Genomic DNA, 21,479 nt, shown 5'->3' with positions numbered 1-21,479 from the left:
AAATACATTTCCATGCAATTTGCCACTATGTTAACAAACTACAGATAAGATAACTTAGTTTCTGTCAGGTCAAAATCTATCAATACTTTTGTAATTGCACTACATACAGAAATTTCACAGCAAAAGACGTGTGATCTCTAAGTAAAAGATGTTATCCCACGAATCAACCAGGGCAGCATTCATGATGTGAGCCACTCCCACTAACCAGACCTACATTTGAAGCAAATGCAGTCTAAATTACCAGCACACATTCAGGAATCAGCTATGATTAATGAAGGCTAACAGGAAAAGAAAAACCACTATGACGTAACGGCATATTGAACTGTATACTGGTAGAGCATCTTTTGTAATCCAAGAAACAAACCCTCCTGACTTAACATTCTCTATTTGGAAATACAAAAGTGTTTCTTAGCTCATTGCCAAACAGCTTTCTAAATTACCTGAATTCATTTTTATGCATTTCAGCTATTTTCTTCTCGAGTTTTTGTGACTGCTTGGGAAAAATCTTAAAATCGCTGATGTAATTCTCTGGGTGTTCCTCAGGATCATAATCACCAAGCTCAGCTAAACAGATCCAAAACACAAAGAAAAAAAATACAATTTCCACATTAGTTAACATTAAAAAAAAGTCAGTAAATATGGTGTAATTCAAGATACTCCCATGATTGGTAAGAATCCAGCATCTCTCAAGAAATGCTGCTTTAAAGAACCAATAGTTAACGGAAACAAAAAAAATCCTTGTAACTACCCTCCAATCAATGAGTTTCAAGTGAAGTTCATGTTTATTAGCTGCAGCAGTAATTAGCAATCCTAAACTACTTTCTGTGTCAGAAACACGCTGTGTAAAACAGAGGCATAGGTAATCTTTCTGCTTTAAGTACCTGCCATTCTGGTACCAGGCAGAACTGAAACAATGCACCTCAGATTCTCCTCTTTTTTACACCAATTTATCCTAGCTGATATGTACTGGTTTAATTCTGTTCTAGCAGAGAAGCACAGGCTGTAACATTATACACACTTGTCTATAGTATTTTATTCCTCTTCTAAAAGTTGTGTCACTTAGGTACCCAAACATGGCATTTAGTGGTTTAGCTTTCTAAATAAGCCTCTTTTAATAAAGTCCTGACACAGTCTTGGTTTGGATACTCTGCCTTATAACGCATTAAGACCTTCATTCCTGTTAAGGCAGAAGGAAGGGAACTTCCACACATACAATGTGCCTAATCAGACATCTAGTTATTTCTCTGTGTGCAATTCAAGACATATTCCTGTATTTCTAAGGAAATGATGGGGAGAGAGAAGGGGAGAATTAAAAAAAATTAAGAACCTTTCTCCTTGAATTACATCTACTCTTTTTCCCAGGGATTGCATCATTACAGAGGTCTTCCATACTCTAAGAAAGGGCACTGAATGACACTTTATCCTGCTTAGGTCAAATGGAATAGGAATTTACATTCAGGATTCAGAACAGAATTTTGCTTTGTTTGTAAATGCAATCTAATATTAATGCCATAATTTTTCACTTTAATTCCAAGATAACCCATTAGGGTTTTTAAGTTCCAGCTTGGTTTTAATTGGCTAAATGGCTGAATTACTTGAAACACTTTACAGTCCATGTCAGCGCAGGGAAACAGTGCAATGACAGCAACCCAAAAAAGGCTATTGTTAGCTACATTCCCACAACAGTTTTGAGTTTCTTTTTATATTGAACACTCCTATCAGTTACGTATTTAAAAAAGCCCGCTGCTTGTACTTACCTTGGACAATACAGGCACCCAGGTAGGCAGCATCAGAAAAAGAACACAGCAAACGGCCATGGAAAATATCCCTTTTTATTTGTAGGTATAAGAGGTACCTGAAATATAGTTTAAAAAAAAAAAAAAAAAGGAAACTATGTGGCATCTTTTTGTAACGCATTTAACTTACCAGTGTGAAAACAGGTCTCTCTGAAACCCTTCTGGATCTCTCTGTTGCCGCCTTAAATGGCAGGAAAAAGAGGCAAAGTGCAACCACAGGGAAAACTAGATGTAAGACAAAAGATTTTTCTCAATAAGTAATAAAACCCCACTAACAGCATGGAAAGTACTTTATCTAAAATGTACACCTGTTACAATGCTCATCAGTAATCTGAAATAAATTACAGTGTGTTTGCTTGAGCACACCCCCTCTCACTAAATGCACGTATACACAGGAAATCTCTCTATCACTGTACACAAAATAGCACATCGGCCACAGTGCAGAGGATTTCTCTCCTTTTCTGTTTTTTCATCTGCTAAGAGTCCTAGATGAAGTTCTGAGGTAAAAGCACCGGAGGCCCAGGAAGCATTGGGCACAGGAGACCTGCCTGGAAGAAACCTGTCCCATTCCTCTCAGAACTGTTCTACCTCCAGGAGGACTTGGGAGAAGAAAACAATAGCCTCCTTCTACCTGCCTTCCGACTCCTACCACAGAGCAGCATTGTTTCTAGCAGCAAGAGTAGAAGGGCAGCCACAAGGCCATCACTGTCTCTCCCTTTCTCCCCTAGAGAGCGGCCTCCCAGAGATGGACCAGCTCACAGCCCAGTGATTCACTTGGAGCTCCTTTCCCACCCACCTAGCTAGTTACCATTCAGCAGCTTCACCCCTGTGGGAAAATTAAACCAGCATTGCTTAAACCAGATAAAGTCAACTATTTAGAGGGTGCTATCAGACTCAATGGCTTCTGATAGGGACTTCGGGACATTCCTTGATGCTGCCAGTCCTCTCCAACCTTGAGCTACAGTGTAGACAATAAAAATGTGCTTTATGAATAACACTGATGTCAGACATATTTTGCCCAAGTTACTTGGATCTGTGTGCATCATAAGCTCCTGCACCAAGTAGCTTATCTGAAGCGTACAGTGCATTCTAGATGTAAGACTTGAAGTAGTATCTATGTGAAGAGCAAGAGGAATTTTCCTCCTTTCCCTGGGTTGTTACTAATTGCTACATAAATATGAGACAGTTACCACAGAGAAAAGCAATTAGTTCTCATTGTGAACACATCCCCTTACTCTATTACAGTATTAAAAGTTTCTACAGGACCCTTGAACTTCAAGGCCTTTTTCTTTTATTTTGCAACCCCCTTTTTTTCCTGTAATTAGTGTTCAGTAACAGCTCACTAATTCACTGCCATGATTGGGTACTGCTACAGTACAAGCAGTTCCCAGAGGATAACTGCATCAGGATGCACCAAAGGCCTCAATGAGATGCAGTAAAAATTCTTAGTCTGCAATGACAGCAATGACAGTAGTCTGCAATTTCCAGACTACTGGAAAAGGCTCAGTATATTGATACAAATACCATACATAACCTGGGCAAATGAGCAGTCCACATCCCAAAACTTTTGGTAAGTCTTTCCAGGGAGAAAAACTGGGTTGTGGTTCTTCAGAATGACCAGTAGCCTGAAGTCAGACTCAGTTCACCTTTTAAGAAGTGCCAAACCCAGCCACCTGTGAAAGCGCATCCCAAGACTTCACAGCATGGCTTGTTACCTGAGCTGTAAGGTGAAAAGATCTCCACAACACCACAGACCTGTGGCTCCTGAGTTTTAAAATTACCATAATGACATACAAAAGTAAATAGGCTTCTGGAAAAGAATACTAACCTACTGCTCCTGACTGACATTTGCAGACATGAGGCTGAGACTAGAACTAAGAATTTCAAGTCTCAGGACTATGCCAGGTCTGACTCTAGAGCTGTACTGACGGAAGCAACACTATGAACTCTTAACTTTTCCATTAATATTTTGGTATTTCAAGAAGATAAAATAGTTTTGAGGTAATTATTTCCCACGTATCAGAATTGGGAACCCTGCATCTACTACAAAACCATCTATTATCTTCAAAGCCCAGGGAGAAATGGAAAATGTTCCAGAATTGACTCAAAGCATCTACTCAGGAGTTGGGCAGCATCTCTCTGTCTCCCTGTCAGATGCTACGCAGTAAATCACAAGTTAAGATTCCTGAAGTGAGATGGCAGGGAGTCCCTTTCCCCCTCCAATATACAGTTATTTTATGAGAATAAACCTGAAAACACACAGACATTAATTCATTAGAATCCAATCCCCCCCTTTTATTTTTTTTAAATGATAAATACAACCATAAATACACCAGTTTGTGATCAATCACTAAGATAGCACGCTGGCACTTAGGATCACAGGCAACAGCAGCAGCATCAGAAACCCCTCAGAATGAGGGCAAGAACTCATTTCTAGGCATTCCACTAAAATTCTGTGTGGATGAACATGGGAGTCTGGCTGGGAGTGTAAATACTTGTGGTATTTCTAAGCAAATAGGTTGCTGCTGATCAAAGAGTATCAAAGATCCTCAATGTTGTTATTCAATTTCTGCATCCATAATAGTCTCAAGCCGTTTGAGCTAATCTTGAACAATAAATGCACAGTTTTATTTTCCCTGTAAGAAATGAGTTTTTTACGTAAGCCTGCTTGCAATCTGAAACTACCAAAATCTGTCAAAAAATTCTCCCCAAAGTTGGTTTTATTACAATATAAAATAATGTATACTCTTTAATCTAAATTGTCAATATATGCATTTTTGTCAATTACATGAAGCTAATATATTATTAGCCATTTTTAGCCATTTCCTCCAGCTAAATCACTGGCTCTGCAAGTTGTTCAGAATTAAAAAAAAACAAAAAACAAACAAATGAACAATTAGAAATAGCAGAAAATTTCCATTATCATTTTTCAGTAACTTCAGCATAATATATTTTTCATTGTCTCCCTAAGATAACAGAAAATACTTCCTTTCTGTAACAATTAGGAAAACAGAAATGCATATTCAATTTTTGCTGAGAGGTATATTAACAGAAAATAGATAAGAGTAATCATGGGATATATAACTGAAAGAGCATGTAAGATGTAATTTTAGGGAAAAGAACATTTGTGCCTCAAAGCTGATTTCTTACCAGTAATCATCCTGGGATGACAGAACTGAGCACAAGCTTCTGTCACAAACGTGGGCCACAGATGTTATTCATCTGTCTTTGCTTTAAAATATAACATATATATGTAATATATAAAATATATAATCCCTAGTGCTTGCTAGTCTCAGGAAGAAGCCCTGGCTACCCTCCCTTGCATGAAAGGGGTTTAGCTGTAGTCTCTTAAATGGTTCATGTACCTCCCTATTACATTAACAATTTTTAAAACAAAAACACTGACGTTTATTTTTTCTGTCACTAAGATTCTGTGCCACTGAGTTGTTGCATGCATTTCACCATGGAAATCCTTAATTAAATAGTCCAAAATTGTACTTCCAAAGAATTATGTGTATGAAATACGAATGTACGGAAAAAAAAAGAAAAGAAAAAAAAGAAAATATAAAAAACATCTCCAAGACAGAATGCAGCAGCCAAGAAGGCAAAAGAGGCACAGAGCACGGTTCACAGTGGAGACTGGAGAAACTGTTAGATAGGACACAAGACAAGCACTTACACTCCTAAGGAGGGCAGGGAATTACCCATGCAGAGCAAAATCAGAGTCTAAATATGTTTTCCAGAGACTGCCCACACAGCAAGCTGTAGGGGATGCTGTTTACCTACAAAGCAAAAAGGGCAGTTTGGAACAAGACTAAGACACTAATGAGTTCTTTCAAATGAAGATCTATGCATTTTGGACTAAAAGCTGATCTTGCAAGCTTTGCCAGAGGTTGGCTTTACCTCAGACACTTCCTATAATCCTGATAAAGTATTTTACGCCCCAGGTCATCAAAGACCTATGAATGTGTACCTGACTACTGAAGTCAGTAAGGTTTTTGCATATGCTTAAAGTTGCCTACACCTACAGAAAAAATCATTTTGCTGCTTCTTGTATCCTTCCACCACAGCTGTTTTTTCCAAGCCCTGGCACAACTTTGTAGCCTGATTTACAGTCCTAAGTACCAGCTAGTAAACTTATGGTTCAGTGCTTAGACTCTATCATTGGAATAACCTCATTTCCATCTATTATCTGTTTGCAATTCAGATGACTCAACTCCAGGTTAGCCAAGCCTTTCCTGCAACTGCAGATGAAGGGCCAGCAATATCTATCCTTGGTTTAAGGAGGCTTTATGACCCCCAGATATCATGTTCCTAACTGCTTATCAGCCAGTTTATTTATTGACTTTTATCTATTCTATTTTTACTTACCTATTTTAAGATGTTCACTGAGGCAGGAAAGCTTTCCTGCTGCCAAATTTTGTGCATTTTTTCTCATGCTCAAGTCACTTCACTCATTTTATTCCAGCAACAAGCATTTTTCCTAGTGTTGTCGCAGACTTTCTAATTGAAGGACATGGTCACCTCAAGAGATACAGAAGTGTTTCAAAATTGTTATCTCAGCATGGTGTCTTTGACTGCACTGCTCTTTCCCATGCTACTGTGCATACTCAGGTGCAGAGCAGCAGAGGGCAAACGAACATATTTACGATATCCCTGGACTGGGTGTCCTTCTCTTGCATAAGAATTTATGATCATTTTATGTGTATTACTCTGCTTGACAGCTCTGGCTACAGAGGGGAAAAAACAGAAAAAAAGCATTACTGGTACACAAGAAGTCATTTCACCAATGAATTAAGAGAACAAGGAAGTAGTAAGACACAAGCTTTGTTTTGGATACTGGATACCTAAAAGCCCCACAAAAATGCAGGGATAGATTCTATTCTGCAAGCTTCCACAACTAAACTACACCTTCTCAGCCTTCCTCCCTTCCCCATAGAGGATCAAAAGAGGACCTGTGAACATGTAAGGTCTCTCCTTCTACAATAGACACAAGCATCACCAAAAAAGGCAGGACTGCCCTGGGTGATTTTTTTTCCCACCCTGAATGATTTCTGCAAGCCTTCCAGCACTATGTGCTCTTACTAACAACACTCATTCGTTTTTAAGACTTACGCTATTCAATCTATTCACAATCAATTGTGAATCCAATACTATTAGAACAAAAAATTCACTTGCAAAAGAACCAATATGACCTTGAGAAAGCCACAACAGACTTGCAGAGGCATCAAAACATAGCTACCATTGCACATCACAAGAGCAGGACAGGATACCCAAAGAGACAGATGATGCTATTCTAATGATGCCTGGAACAGGGGTCAGCAGCACAGGCTCACCTCATATTCACTCACCCTTGGAAGGATGAACATATTGCAAGACTTTCCAACTTGCAAATAATGGCTTGATATTCAAGCATCAACAACCAGCTGGAGCACCATCAGTCTCAACTGCCCTCCTGCTTCTGAAAAGAAAGCACCAGGCTCTTCCTACACAAGGCAGTAACAAGTGCAACTGCTTGAGATAGGAGCAGTGGAGCATTGCATGCATGCATGCAGCTGTGTTGCTCTTCCTCGCCCAAGCTAGCTCATTCAGAACCCTTGAATTTGCCATGTTTACATACCCCAAGTCTTTGTCATTTTATATGACTTCCAGTTAAACATTTTTTATCTGCTTTTCTTGTATCAAAGTACTCATTACACTGTTTTATGACAGCCTAGTGATTGAAGAACTGCTTCTTGGATTAGGAAATATGGGTTAGGAAAAAAGCATGATGAAAGCTAGTTGAAATAATCCACCTTTGGTTAATTCCACTAGCTACTCACCCATGCCATTTTCTAGGTCTGTTTTTCCTACAACAGTCATGGGTTACTGCTGATACAGTATTATCTGTGGCATTTCAGATTATTCCTTTGGGACCTCAAACGACCTCATATTCCCTCATTTTAATTATACATACAGTATAATGTAGGGATTTGGAGATAAGAAGGCATGAGGCCTTGAGCTGCTTTATTACATAAGAAAGAACAAACACTGATTTATTTATTACCTAAGCAAGAGCCCTGAAAAAAAAAAAAAATAGTAAAATTTTGTGCCCAGATAGGACCATTCTTTCGATTCATCTGTTCACACTCTCTTAACTGTTCCCATTCTGTTCACACACAACATCTCAGGCTTTCCCAGCTGTGGACCCTCCCAGGGCACTGATCTGTGATAAAAGAATAGGAAGAGAGGCACGTAGCAAAAAAACCTGTGCTTTCAGAGAGCATAGTGGGAAGCTGTGCATACAGACTGAATGACCTCCGTAGTTACAACTTCCTTCACAACAATCTTGTATCTTTGTATGCCATGCCAGCAGAATAATCTTGACCATCATAGTGAGCTCTGGAATATCCTTTTCTCTGCACATGGTTCTGTACACATAGCTAAAGAAACATCCCCTCTCACTGGGAAGTGTACCATGCTCTCTGGGAAAAAGAATTGGAATGTACCACAAAGATTTAAAAAAAAAAAAAAAAAGAAAAAGGAAAAAGAAGAAAGAAGAAAGAAAATCAGCAGAAAAGGAAATTAGCAGTAATACTGGAAATATATGTATTCAAGGTCTCTACCCAAGCATGTGCAGCATCAGCCAGAAAACAGGCTGCAGAGCAGATGCTGATTTAACAGGAAAAGAAACTGAAATTCTGTTTTACAGGTTTGCATAGTTTTACAGTAAACAAAGGAGATGGGAGGACCTGGTGTCATGTTGCTATTGCCTGCTTAAAAACTAGTAGCGATTACTCTCATTAGGGATGCCCAGTGAAGCCAGTTAAATGCCGTTTTCTGAAACTAAAGTACTTTGTTCTGACTCCATGCCACCTATAAGTACCAGACAATCAGCTCTAGAAAGCCATAGCCACACCTCTCAGAAGACCCCTATACCTTCCACATACTACACATGAAGCAGAAGTCAGACTCTCAGAAATGGCTACATGTCGTGGCAGAGAGAAATATCACACTTCTACTGAGGCTGAACACCTCTCTCTGTTTAAAAGATACACAAAGTGTTCAAAAGTCTGTATTCACTGTTAGTGTTGCAATCTGCTAAGCCTCCAGTGCACCTGAAATAAATTCAGAGGCCAAATCATTTCAGCAAAATAGGTTAAATCCTTGCCACTTTCTCATCACAGTTCTTAAACATGCATTGAAAAAACTGCCTGATTACTTCAACTATTGAAAAGAAATAGTGTGTCTTTAGGGTCTCTCAATCATGTTTCAAACATGTATGGCTTCACTGTCCCCCTCAGCAAGCAGTATTTCCAAAAATAAGGACATATCGTCTAAATCCATGCTGACACAAGTTAAAGAGATGAGTTAAGGAAGTTCAGCACTGGTGTGCCTTAAGATCTGGACTTTGTTGACAAGTCAGGATTCATGTAGTCTGTTACTACACAAACCAGAGAACTCAGGGTGACAAGCCCATGGCCACTGAAAGTAACTTGTGAATTACAATCCTAACGCCAGCTGACTATTTAGCAATAATACCTCTAAATGCCTTAACAGCCAGAGGCAGGCACTGATTTTACTTCAAAAGCATAGCTATGAAAGTGATTATTAATTAAAATGAGGGAAGATGAAAGTAAGCAGCTGGAGTGGTACGACATGACTAACAATATCCACAGGCATCCTTAGCAGTGGAACAAAATGACAGGCAAGCACGTGTCTCGGTCCTTTGCCCAAGGCACTCCTGGCCTCTGAACACAGTGTATGCAGACTTTTTCAGGTTCGTACATTTTTTTTTCCTACAATATCATAAACAGAGGGATAACTTCAACTATGTAATTCTCCATCTTTATTTCCTGAAAATAGCTCCAACTGTAAAACCACAAACTAACTCAAGAATTACAGTCCAGCACAGCCCACCAAAGGTAGGATACAAATGAAGTGGGAGTAATCTGAGGTGAGAAATATTCTATTTTCTGTCAGTGATGTCTAAATCCTGTATAGCATTTCAATACATGTGATACTATTTTCACAGAAATCAAATAATTTATCCCATACACACACAGCTTCATGTACTGGACAGATTTATTTTTTATTTTTTTTTACATCAGATATTGCTAAGGAAGAGTAGGAAAAACAGCTCTTTTTAATACACAGATGTCTCTTTGAGGCCTCTATGGTACTTGATTAAAGATTTATTCCGATAAAGCTTTTACAAAGACTGCATTGACAATAATCCACATGGGGGATTTAGACAGGGTTAATTAATATTCTGAACCAAAGAGTCCAGAACAGGATGTCTTACTGTATCTTAATTTCATTATCTAAATGGGACTACAGAAACCCATCAGATTTCTACCCAACTGAAGAAACAAACAAGCAGCTTTCTTACATGCTTAGACATGGAGAGTAGCAGAAATGCAAAGCATTAGTACTCAGACTCAGCTGACTGTATATACAGCTATGAAGTACAGATGGCTTTAAGCCAAAGGGTGACAATGTTATTAATTTATTTTCAAATAATCTTTAGAACACACTGAAATAAAGATAATTGCTCAGTGAAGACAACAGAGATTAAAAAAGAATAAAAAATTTACATCCACCAAAAAGCCAATTAGCTTTCAAGTTTTCATTGCTTCCCTTTCACACACTAACAGGCATTTTTCTTCTTGAATTTCACCTATCGTTGTGATACAAGAAAAAAAAAAAACAAAACTGAAGCCAATTTAGAGTGTCACCTTGAATCTGACCCTCTGCTTTAGATGATGAAACAAATTCTCAGAGGTGACTTACATGACTACACATCATTCACTCATTTCAGGAGCATTTCCTGTACTTTGATATCGTGTAAGAGACCTGGGCAGACACAAAGCAAAGCCTCCAAATAGCAACACTGGGAAACTATAAAGCTGATAATATATGAAAAGGCATCATGTGCGCAAGGTGGACAGGTGAAAAGATTAGTTATTTCTCCTTTTTCAGTCTTAATAGTATTGGTTTTAACTGAAGACCATAAAACATTTTTTCATACAGCAGCTGGACTTTAAAAATTAATTTGAAAGGTTCCAGCAAAGCCTAAAACATACTGGCAGCACAATACACTTCAGTGAGCTAATTCTAGATTCTTTGCATTTCAATAAAACTTCTCCTGGGAGGGTATCCAAGTAGCTTTTTTTTAAAAAAAAAAAAGTCAATTAATTAAGACTCCTCAATGAGGAAGGTTTACATGAAGTTTATACTCTGGCTCATAACGAGTAAAATGTTCATCCAAGAACAAAGACTAAGAAATCATGAAAATTCATTGATTTCCTGGTCTACAACCTATTCACTCAGTTAAACAGTTTCAGTATTCCACCGAAGATAAATAGCTATAATGTGAACTGTATGTTCCAGCTGCTCTGTACAAACTATAAACTTCCCATTCAGCAGAATGCAAGCTGTTCCTGAAACTTACTAAGAATGAGACAAGTGATAATGGGATCACTCCCATTCATGCAGTGACTCATGAGCATAAGAATTTGCAGGGACTGGGGAAAGCATCAGTGAAGAAGTCAGTGCAACAAGTGTTCAGGGGTTCCATGCTTCTGCGACATGCAACTCCAGTGCGACCTCCTGACTAGCAACATTGCAAAGCATGTGTAATGTAGTCCTGCACACCTAATGCACAGGTCAAAAGAGCTGTTGTTTTCCTACATTTTTCCCCAATTGCATTTCTTGAAAAGTACCCAAAGCAACAAAATAGTCACAATGGCTAGTAGGAAGGACAAAACTCCCATTTATTACGTATGACTTTATTTTGACTTATATATGGCTATTTTTACAGCATAATCTGGAAAATCCCAATATAAGCAAAAAGAACTCTCAACTTCCAGAACAGCTTTACTTTAAAAATATAAATATATTGCACCTCTACATCAGTTTGCTAAAGGTCTACCAGTACGTTAAAAATACTATCTTGGTTGTGGTCCTAAAGATATACACGAGAGAAAATTAAGTGGGACTATACATGCTCCTGTTGAAAGAGTTAAGGCCATTACTGAATTAAACTTCATAGGTGATTTCAATAAGCAAACCAAAACTAAGACCCAGAAGGAACTTACTCAAGACCATAATCCTTGTCAGGGTAAAAGTCAGAATAATCCTTCTCTAGTCATTTGACCATTGTTTCTCCTTCTGAGAGTTCTTCAACAACATGACTACTTCACTGTATGTTACAAAAATATCACCTTAAACTGTTTTTAAAAATCTATAGGTACCACAATAAGTAAAAAAGCTACCAACAGCGCAAATGGCTGTTTGCTCTAGTATTTTAGCATAAAAAGTGAGAACCCTACCCTACACAATACATAGTCTGATTTTGAACTTGTTAGAAGACATACATTAAATGCACAGACAAACAAACAAACAGAACAAATACCTGGTCAGCTCTTCTTTAATCTTCAGGGGTTCATGTGGGTAGAATTTCACTCTAAAGCACATGGTAAATGGTGGATGAGCTGAAACATTATAAAGATAAAGCATGAGAACAGTAGCAAACATTGTCTCAGCCACTTGGAAGGAATAAACTCCAAGAGTCTTCAAAAGTAGCTGGTGTGATGGCTAGCTCTGAAACATCAGGCAGAGATTCAAATAAACCAATAAATACTATACATATGTATGTATGAAGAGAATATATGACAAAGGTGGCCAAAGCATGTGCAAAATAGACCTAACCTAGACAAATCAATTTATAAAGAGATTTGCACCTCACAAGATTTTCGTTTGATATAAGAAGTACAAAAAACATTTGTGCTATTTTTTTTTTTTTTAAACGGGAAGCAGTTGCATCTTGTCATAAAGAGATACAAAAGGTGTTATCTATATTTGTTATTCCTGACAATGATAATACCTAGACTACAAAATGGAAGAAACCATTAATTAAATTTGGTTAAAGAAGCTAGAGACAACAGAACTGTTATTGTTTACAGTATTTAGTAAGACTACATTACCTATTTTTCAGCTACGGTAATAATATCAGGCCTTAAGTATAATACTTCCTCTTGAAAAAAAAAAATTCCCAACAAAACAAAAAGAAGACCAAGTAACAGGAATTATTTCAATTCTGCAATTAGTATCTCTCAGTTTTACATTAATGAACATAGCTTTATATCCCACTGTTGTATGTCTGACAGTATTCAAGATATTATCTTATCTTAGGCCAATTATCTTTCAGTGATTACAGGAGGGACAGAAAACAAATTGAAGACTATTAATCCCACCAAAGAGGCATCTTCTGATAATCATGTTAGGCTAAAAGATGTGTGAAAACCATGTAGAAGGTTTAAAAATATCACATCACGCACAATACGCAGGTAGGCAGAGCCCTCAGAACTGTCTGTAGCCATGTAATGTTCATGTTTTAAATTCCACTTCTCAGTTTGAAGTGAGAAGGAAAATAACCACATCTTCAAAAGGTAAATAGTGTGGGGGGAAAAGTAAACTGGGCAGGGGTCCTTTACCAAAACGTTTACCAGCACAGCCATTTTTAAGTAGACAGAAACTGAAGAAAAGCTGAGGCTTCAAACAAAATGGGAACATGTAATAACTGTGCTCATTTGGAAGTGTCCTACAGAACTGAGTGCAAAATTATAATCCTTTTATTGTAATATTTAACTATGAAATTAACTTTCTGCATATTTACACCCATACTCTATAGACCCTTCCTTTCAAACGGGAGGTGGGGTTTTAGTTGGGTGGTTTTAGGTTTGGGTTTTGGTTTGTGGGTTTTTTTTAAAATGAAAGCATGCATGTAACTTTACTTCATAGTAAAATACAGAATTATAATATTCTAGTTAGATTCAAAAGTCCCTTGTCTTAATGTATTCTGAATGCACTCAGTCAATCTAACTTCCTAAATCTGGAAGAGACAGTGCTTTCACATGAGAAAAAGAACGGAAGGTTAAAGAACAGGGCAAAGAAAATTACAGAGAAAATGAAGGAAGAGAACAGGTGAAACAGAAGATTACTTTTTAGTCATTATAATATATAAAAGTAATCATAAAGATACCACAACATTTTACTGTACAATCTCCTTAAGCTTACTTGCTCACTGACTTGTATAAACTGCACGTGCAAATTAGTTCTATAAACATGATACCTCTTCAAGCTACTCTGACTGCAGTATTTACATGTATGTTGCAGTCTTCCAGAAACACAGGACTGGAGATCAGATAGTTCCATGTGATGTACAAAAGCAACAGAAAATAAAAATGCATTACATCTTTCATTACAGCAGGTATCTTTTGAACGGTTTGAGTGCTTATGACAATGTAGGAATATCTTCCCCTTTCAAGACCTCATGTTGCACTTTTTTTAACTACTTTCAGCCTCAACAAAAACTGCTGATTTCACATTTTTTTTACTTGTTTAAATAATTGTTCATTGAAGACACAAGGAGAAATATCAGAAGAGATGGGGATGAAGAGATAAAAAACACAGGGAAAAAAAAACAGAAAGTAAGGAAACAACAAATAGAAACAAACAAGAGGAACTGGAAGAATAAAAACAAGCCTTAATTGTTCCCTAGAGATCCTTCGAACATTCAAGCTAATCAGGTCCTCTGAGGGCAAGAGAAACACTTAGACTGCTTTCTGTGGGCTTCAGCTTCTTAGACATGACTGCAGCAGTGTCTTACAATAATTGGATGTAGACTGCAAAACAGAGAACACTGTTATGTCCTCCCTGCCCTTTAGTGGCAAACTAGAAGGTAAACCAAATTCAATGCCCAAGAAAGGAAAACAGTCATCCAGAGATTAAGGAGTCATGTTGCCTGGACAAAGCAAAAGATAATGTAAGTCATCTTAAATAGTTCTGCCTCTTAGCAATAAGATTCTTAAATCTAAGCAAGAGAGAAAACTTGGACTTTTATAATACGGTTGCACTCACAAAACATGATTGAAGAAACAACCAGTATTAACCGAGCAAGAGCTCTTCCTCAGGAAAAGAAAAAAAAAAGGCAAACAAAACAAAAAAATCCCAAACTTTTACCTGTCCTGGAAGATTAGAATTAGTTTGTGGTCGAAATAGGGATGCAGACATAAGAACAGTTAGTGCATGGCTCTGCAGGACCCTAGCTAGTACAAGCATACTGCAAGATTCTAAAAATGTACTGAATTTTACCTAAATTTTGGATGTCAATGAAATGATTAAATTTTCTGGCTGTGGTAAAAAAAAAAAGAGCCGTATTCTGGCAGTCTGTGGTAACCACAGAAAAACAACAGCTGCCCTGTATGCACGGAGTATCATTGTGAGGAAAGGACAGCATACACCGGACTAAATCAAATAGCCCTGACTCAGTTAACAGGAAATGTTTTCCTCGCAGACAGAAGTGTACACCAGTGCACAGAATAGGCAGATCGGCAAGATTTGGCAAGGCAGTTTGAAGCCTACTTTGAGACATTTCCTAGACTCAAGCCTCTGTAACAATATTCCTCCTCAGCAGTGCAGCAAGCAATACAAAACAAGGCTGCTGCAGACTGCCAAACAGAGGTCTTCCCTCAGCAATTGCTACAAGTATGGCAATTTGAAATTTTAAAAATAGTATGATCCCCTCCATCCAATTCACCTCTGGAAATGAAATAAGAAGGTACTCTATAACTACACAGTGAAATAGGATCCTCTTTTTTCTGTTCTTTTTTTCCCAATTAGAAAACCTGCCCAAAAGAATGAGCACTTGAAAGGGGAAGAAGTGACCCCCACAGCTATCTACTTTCTTCTTCATCTTCATTTTAAAATGGATCATAAGCCTAATGTTCCTCCAAACGCACATTTGATGATATATAGACATTTAGTAAGGTTTTTGTCTTACAGATTTTACACCACTAGACAAACGCACATGAGAACCTCATATTCTCTCATTCACTACATTCTTGTAGTGGAAAGCAAGACAGGCAGTGAATTGCACAGCTCAAGAAATGAGATTGTCAAGCCAGACAATTCCTCTGTTCCTTGAAAGCAAAATTACTTTCTACTACTTACTCGCACATTAAAGTGGAAACATTAACAGCAAATCTTCCCAAAACAGAACTCAATTTACAGAGGAACATGTCTTCAAAACTAGCCTGAATATAATTAGTTTTAGAACAGCTATAAGCTTTTTCTTTCAGACTGGTCCTTTACCTATCAGATAAGGAGCAGTCAGTATAGTGAAATGCCTAAGGCTTTGTCAGAATTTCCTACCATCACAGGCTTTGCTTTTTCACTACGAAATATTCACAACTGCAGTAACTGCAAAAGACATTAACATGGAAAATAGTACTGACTGCAAACTCCACTGAATAGGGCTATTAATTTGCCAGTTTATGCGCTAGCAGAACATAAAAGATGACGGCAAAAGAACAAATAAACTCATTTAAATTATACCAAATGTTCAGACCAGTCCTGACCTAGACCCTCATGAAGGAACTACACAGACAGCATGGAAGGTTTCTAGGTAACTGATGTGTCTTTCAGGGTTTATTTCAGTGGCATTCAACTAAGACAAACTATCCAGTATACATGAAACAGTAAGTATCTCCTAGCTAAAAACCGAAACTCTAATACCCTGATCAAAACAAATGGGGAGATGGGACCTGCACCCCTTGGCACAGGTATCAATGTATAAGAGAATGTATCTTCCATGCATTCATTTTTAAGCAAAGCCCACTGAATCACTCTTCTTCTGTGTAGATCAAAAGGTAGATCATAAGCCTAAGAAAATATGCACATTTTCTTCATAGAAAGACAAACTGAAATACTATCTTTCTGTAAGAGAAAAATTGGTTTTTAAACAACAGAAAAAAAAGATGGTGAAAAACTTGGCTGAAGTTTTAGAATTGTGAACCAAAGAGGGAGAAGGACAGAAGATTCGCAGCTGCCACTTTTGGGAAGGTTTCCTGTTTGTTTTTAACAACTTGCTTTTCATCCAGCATGAATATTAGGTTCTGTAAAGAGCTTTACTGGCAGTGTTGTTTTTTTTGATTAAACATGGATTCAGATGGATACTGAAAGCCAAAAGCAGATGTTTAAATTATCATCATAGCCCTGGGAATGCGATGTTTCAGAAAACTTTCTGCATCTCTCCTTGATGTTACGTATTCTCTGAGCTACACTATACCTACCAAAAGGTAGTGAAGGTAGTGAACATCAGGGAAAAAAACAAAAAAACAAACAAGCAAACAACAAACCCAAACCAAACCAAAAAAATCATTACACTGAAACAGTCTTCATGTTCACTGATGCTGCAGAAGGATCTCTGGGGCACCGTGAGACATTTACTGCTGTTTCCATATACCTCTTCACTTATAAAATGAATCGGCTGTTTGACCACATCACTTGGTGAGCATGTTTAAGACAGAACACTACCCAGTGTTTTTATTTCATGCATAAGAGATACAGGAAGGAAGGAATGATGGAAGAAAGGAGAGAAAGACAGAAAGGTGGATTTTCATCAAGCAGTTATAAAAATGCTTTAAAGCACGTTAATAAGAATCATACATATGTAATATGCATCATTTGGAGTAACGCCAAATCTTTATGTTTTCACTGTGCATATCTGAATAAACTCTTTACATTTGCACTTAGACACAAACACTGATGACAACTTTGAGATTTAAGAATCTTTAGGAGGTTTTGCACAACCCATTTCTGCATCCGGGTTCTTGCTTTCCCTGATTCATCCCATTTCTTTTCACACTTTATAACAGCATTAGAGATTCAGGAAATTAACAAATTCCAGTGGCCTGACACAGCAAAGCATCCTTTTTGCATTACTCTCTCAGATCAACTGACATGTAAAGCAGCAAGAAAAACATGAAATTTGAACTACTGCACACCAAAGCAACAGAATTGATTCTGTCATCAAGATCAAAACCCATAGAGTTGGACATTTCCCACAAAGCAGATTACAGCATAGATTCATACTTATTATGCAGAATAACCTTCAAACTTGTTGAAAAAAAGAGAGAGGGAAAGTGCATGGGAAAACTCTGTTCTTTGCTTAAACATTAGTGCTGATGTGACCAGCACTAGCGTTTACACCAAGACATTCCTAGACAGAAAATAAGTAAAAAATGTAAGACGGACAAATGGTGAAGAGCTTTACTGCCAGCATCTGGGAGATTACAGCATACATAAAAACATGCAAAACAATAGAAAAACAGGTTTCAAAAGTCTTTATCTAGAACCACAAAGATGCAGCTACCTCATGCAACGTTTTAGTTTTTCAACACACTGCTGGAAGCATGGTGCTCACAGCTATCAATTGCTGGCCAGCAAGCAGCTTCAACTTGTAAAAGAAGACCAGCAGTGGTTCAGGACATTTCTCAGAGCCTAAAATTTCCACTCTCTGGCAGAATCAGTGGTAAAAATTAGACCTAGATTTTACACATCATGTTTTGACACAAACATTTGAGTGAAGGTGGAATACGCAAAGGTAGAGATTGACAGAAAAAAAAATGACGTTTTAATTCTTCTCTGTTGAACCAGGTTTCATATGTGATTAAGACAAAATTTAAAATATTCTGGAAGATTCTGTCATATCCCAGGGTTATTATGAGTTTAAAACAATCTTTGCCAAAGCTAAGGAAATTAAAATGGTAGAGCACCGCACAAGAGCCTATGAAGACTTCAAACATACAACATTCAATCCCACCAACAGAATCATATAACTGCCGAATTGTGATTTCTGTACAATCTGACTAGGTAGAGGGATTATACCTGAATGATTCATATACTACTGAGGCCCACAAAATCTCATACCTACTGAAATTTGTATTAGAACACTATTCCCAGTCATTCCTTTTCTGCTCTGTATATTTGTCAATACCGAGGTGTATGAATAAACTGAAAAACTTGTTACTGTGTTAGGGGAAAATGAAGCTCCTCACAAAGAGTAGCTGAGATCAAGCATGCAGCAAATTTTCAAATTTGCCATAATCCTATGAAAATCTGAGCATTCAACTGAATTTAGAACATTTTGAATCATTAGTATTAATATAACCTACTCTTGCAGCAGAGGAGATGAAAGTCCATTCTTACATACAATCACTGTGAACAGCCTTCTGCCACCATTTCTCCTAGAAGTCATATATACATAATATATGTTCTATTAACCATACACTTCATGGTTTCAGTTTTTGTATTTTCCACCTGATTCTAATTTCAGTCCTCACGTGTGTCACCTGCGACTCTGATGCTTTTCAAATGAATACGGTTAATTTCTTCTTCCGAGTCTAAACCTTTTCCTAGAAAACTGTGTATTTTTAGACAAAATATGAATTAACCTTGTGTGCCTTTAAAAATTTATTTTCTACATTAATACAGTATATTTTTACAAAAATAAAGCAAGAGGTTCCTGATGTGAAATGCTTACAAAAACATCCTTGAAACCTGTGGGAGAAAAAGATATATTTACGTGTAATCTCCGTTAATTCTACACATGCATTTTATATATATGTGTATGTGTATATATATATATATATATATATATATATATATATATATATAAGTTTTGTTTCCTTAAAGGGCTATTGCAGCAACTGAAGTCCTCTATCTGTGACAAAAAATATATTTAACTTACACTAGTATTAACCTGAAATTGCTTATAAAAAGCCGATCACAGTAGTTAATTCTACTCCTGTGTCCTGAATCTAAGGCTGACAGCAAAACTCCTTTGTTACCATATCATTCTCTGCTGCTGTTGCTGTTGAAAAATTTTCACTGTGACAACTAATCTCATACTAGCTGCATTCTGTTTTGCTATTTCCTACATGATCATTTTTCAGTCTTCAGAGGTTTGATTAGGATTTACCCAAAAGCCACACAAGTCCTCTGATAAGACCATCACATCAGTGAATCTATGGAATTTATGGAGTACCATCAACCACATCTAGGCACCATCTCTATGCAGGCAGAGATGTTCCGAATAAATCAAAACACCCTCAGTGCATCTGGTAGCAGAGTTCCTGAATATGTTCCTATGCAAAGTGCAACAAGAAACATGAGCTTCACTTTGTTGGGTGAAAGCAGTAATGCACAGCACTTGAGTTTGCTGGACGGTAACAGTAATCTCAGAACAGTGCTCTGCATTGTTAGGAAGTAGGAGACAGCAGAAAGAGAGCAAACCAGAAAGACCCAGAAGCAGACTGCCACATTCCACATTTCACTGCCATCTCCCAGTGGCGTCTGACTGAAAACAAAAGCCAAGAATGTACAGGTCTTCCAACCAGATCTGCCACCCTACACACATCTGCCTAGCTCTGAGCAGTAAGTGGAAGCTCTTGATGTGCAGAGCACTGTGAGACAGTGTAATGAGAGTACCCTGAGTTTTTAGGAGCCTAGATAGGACACAAAGGGCCTATTTGCACCAAGAAACAAATTAAGCATATTCTAAGTTACTGTGTGGAAGCACAGGAAAACTTCTGGGCATTTCTAAAACATGAACTCTCAACACTTACATTTCATTTGCTTGATGATGGACTTGTTGGGCTCAAGCCAGTGCTGGAAAGACAAAGCAGAGAGCAGAGGTTAATACAGATCACATCAGACAATGACATCCTTGTACAGCTACGTGGTACCAAAAATAGGAAGCAGGATTTTTGTTTCACTGAGACATATATACACTGGAAAAGCACCTCCATACTGTTGTAATGTTGGAATTGCAATGTACAAGCATATTTAGTGTTACCACTGCTCAGTAGATACATTCAAGGTAAAAATAAGACAAATATTTTATTTTAAAGATAAATTTTAAAAGACATTCTCTAGTGATTACTTTGCAACAAACTTTTCAGACTTACACTTTCAGCCATTTTTTTCTAGAAATATGAGTATCTGGGCCAGTAGGACAGACTATTCAGAAATGTTAATATTGTTTGTTCACTAATGCTGTCTTCTACAGGTCTTATAACTAAAGCATGTAAAAATACTGTATTCTCAGTCAACAGCTTCAGAACACAAGCTACTGTTCTCTTCTAGCAAGAACGGAAAATCTGAAGGCAAAAAGTGTACTTTTCCATGAAATGTTTATGCTACAGGCAGTGAATGCACAACAGAGAGGTACAGAAGGTATAGTTGGTGCTTAACTTTCCAGGGAAAGACTGCAATGACAGAAAAACTTCCATTTTTTTATTCCTCTATAAAATCAACTGAGATTCTTCTGTGATGAAAAGCCAGGCTCACATTTTCGTTAAGAGCCTTAGCACATCCCCTGCTACCACTAGCTGAACCGTTCAGAAGGATGTTTTGATTGACAAAAGAACATGCTGATATTCAAGTGCCACTTCTAACCACAGCCAACAGCATTTGTACTAGGATTTTTCCTGTAAGCAAAAAATTTCCACAGTAAACTGAGATTTGTGCTGCAGAAGCAGCTGGTCAGAAAGCATAGTATTCAGCTTTAATAAGCATAATCAACCCTGGAAGGCCTTGCACTAAGGGGTTTCATTTTTAACCCTTTTTATTCTAGCTCTGAAACCCTACAAAATCTAGTACTTCTTAAACCATATGTAATATTTAGAATACTCTACATCAGCTACTGTTTTTCCTCATAACTTACAGTAATTCTACTACAGAGAAAGGCCAGGGAAGACAGTTTGTAAGAACTGTTAATAGGTGACAGAAATTATTATTTTAAAAATCACAATATCTCAAGACTTCAGTCAAAATCAGGGATAACTTTATATTAGT

At 37.5% G+C, this 21,479-nt stretch overlaps 1 protein-coding gene across 5 annotated transcripts in view; it reads right to left on the bottom strand.

The window, feature by feature from the left end:
* Positions 1-21,479, bottom strand: part of FRMD3 (FERM domain containing 3) — a 132,506-nt gene that overhangs the window by 40,689 nt on the left and 70,338 nt on the right. For 2 of the 5 annotated variants that reach the window (XM_057396498.1, XM_057396499.1), the window contains exons 3-6: positions 20,249-20,291; positions 12,193-12,271; positions 1,758-1,855; positions 441-564 (exon numbers count right to left, since the gene is read on the bottom strand). In XM_057396498.1, coding sequence (XP_057252481.1) covers positions 441-564; positions 1,758-1,855; positions 12,193-12,271; positions 20,249-20,291 — 344 coding nt within the window. Of the gene's footprint in view, positions 1-440; positions 565-1,757; positions 1,856-2,308; positions 2,424-5,475; positions 5,574-12,192; positions 12,272-20,248; positions 20,292-21,479 lie in introns of those variants that run through there. The other 3 variants (XM_057396502.1, XM_057396501.1, XM_057396500.1) reach the window with 3 other exon arrangements.

The sequence above is a fragment of the Pezoporus wallicus genome, unplaced genomic scaffold, assembly GCF_028554395.1.
Source record: "Pezoporus wallicus isolate ANWC-B61680 ecotype Strahan unplaced genomic scaffold, APGP_CSIRO_Pwel_v1 contig_2776, whole genome shotgun sequence".
Lineage (NCBI taxonomy): Eukaryota > Metazoa > Chordata > Aves > Psittaciformes > Psittacidae > Pezoporus > Pezoporus wallicus.
Note: the sequence above shows the minus strand (reverse complement) of the source record. Positions and strands in the feature narration are given on the sequence as shown.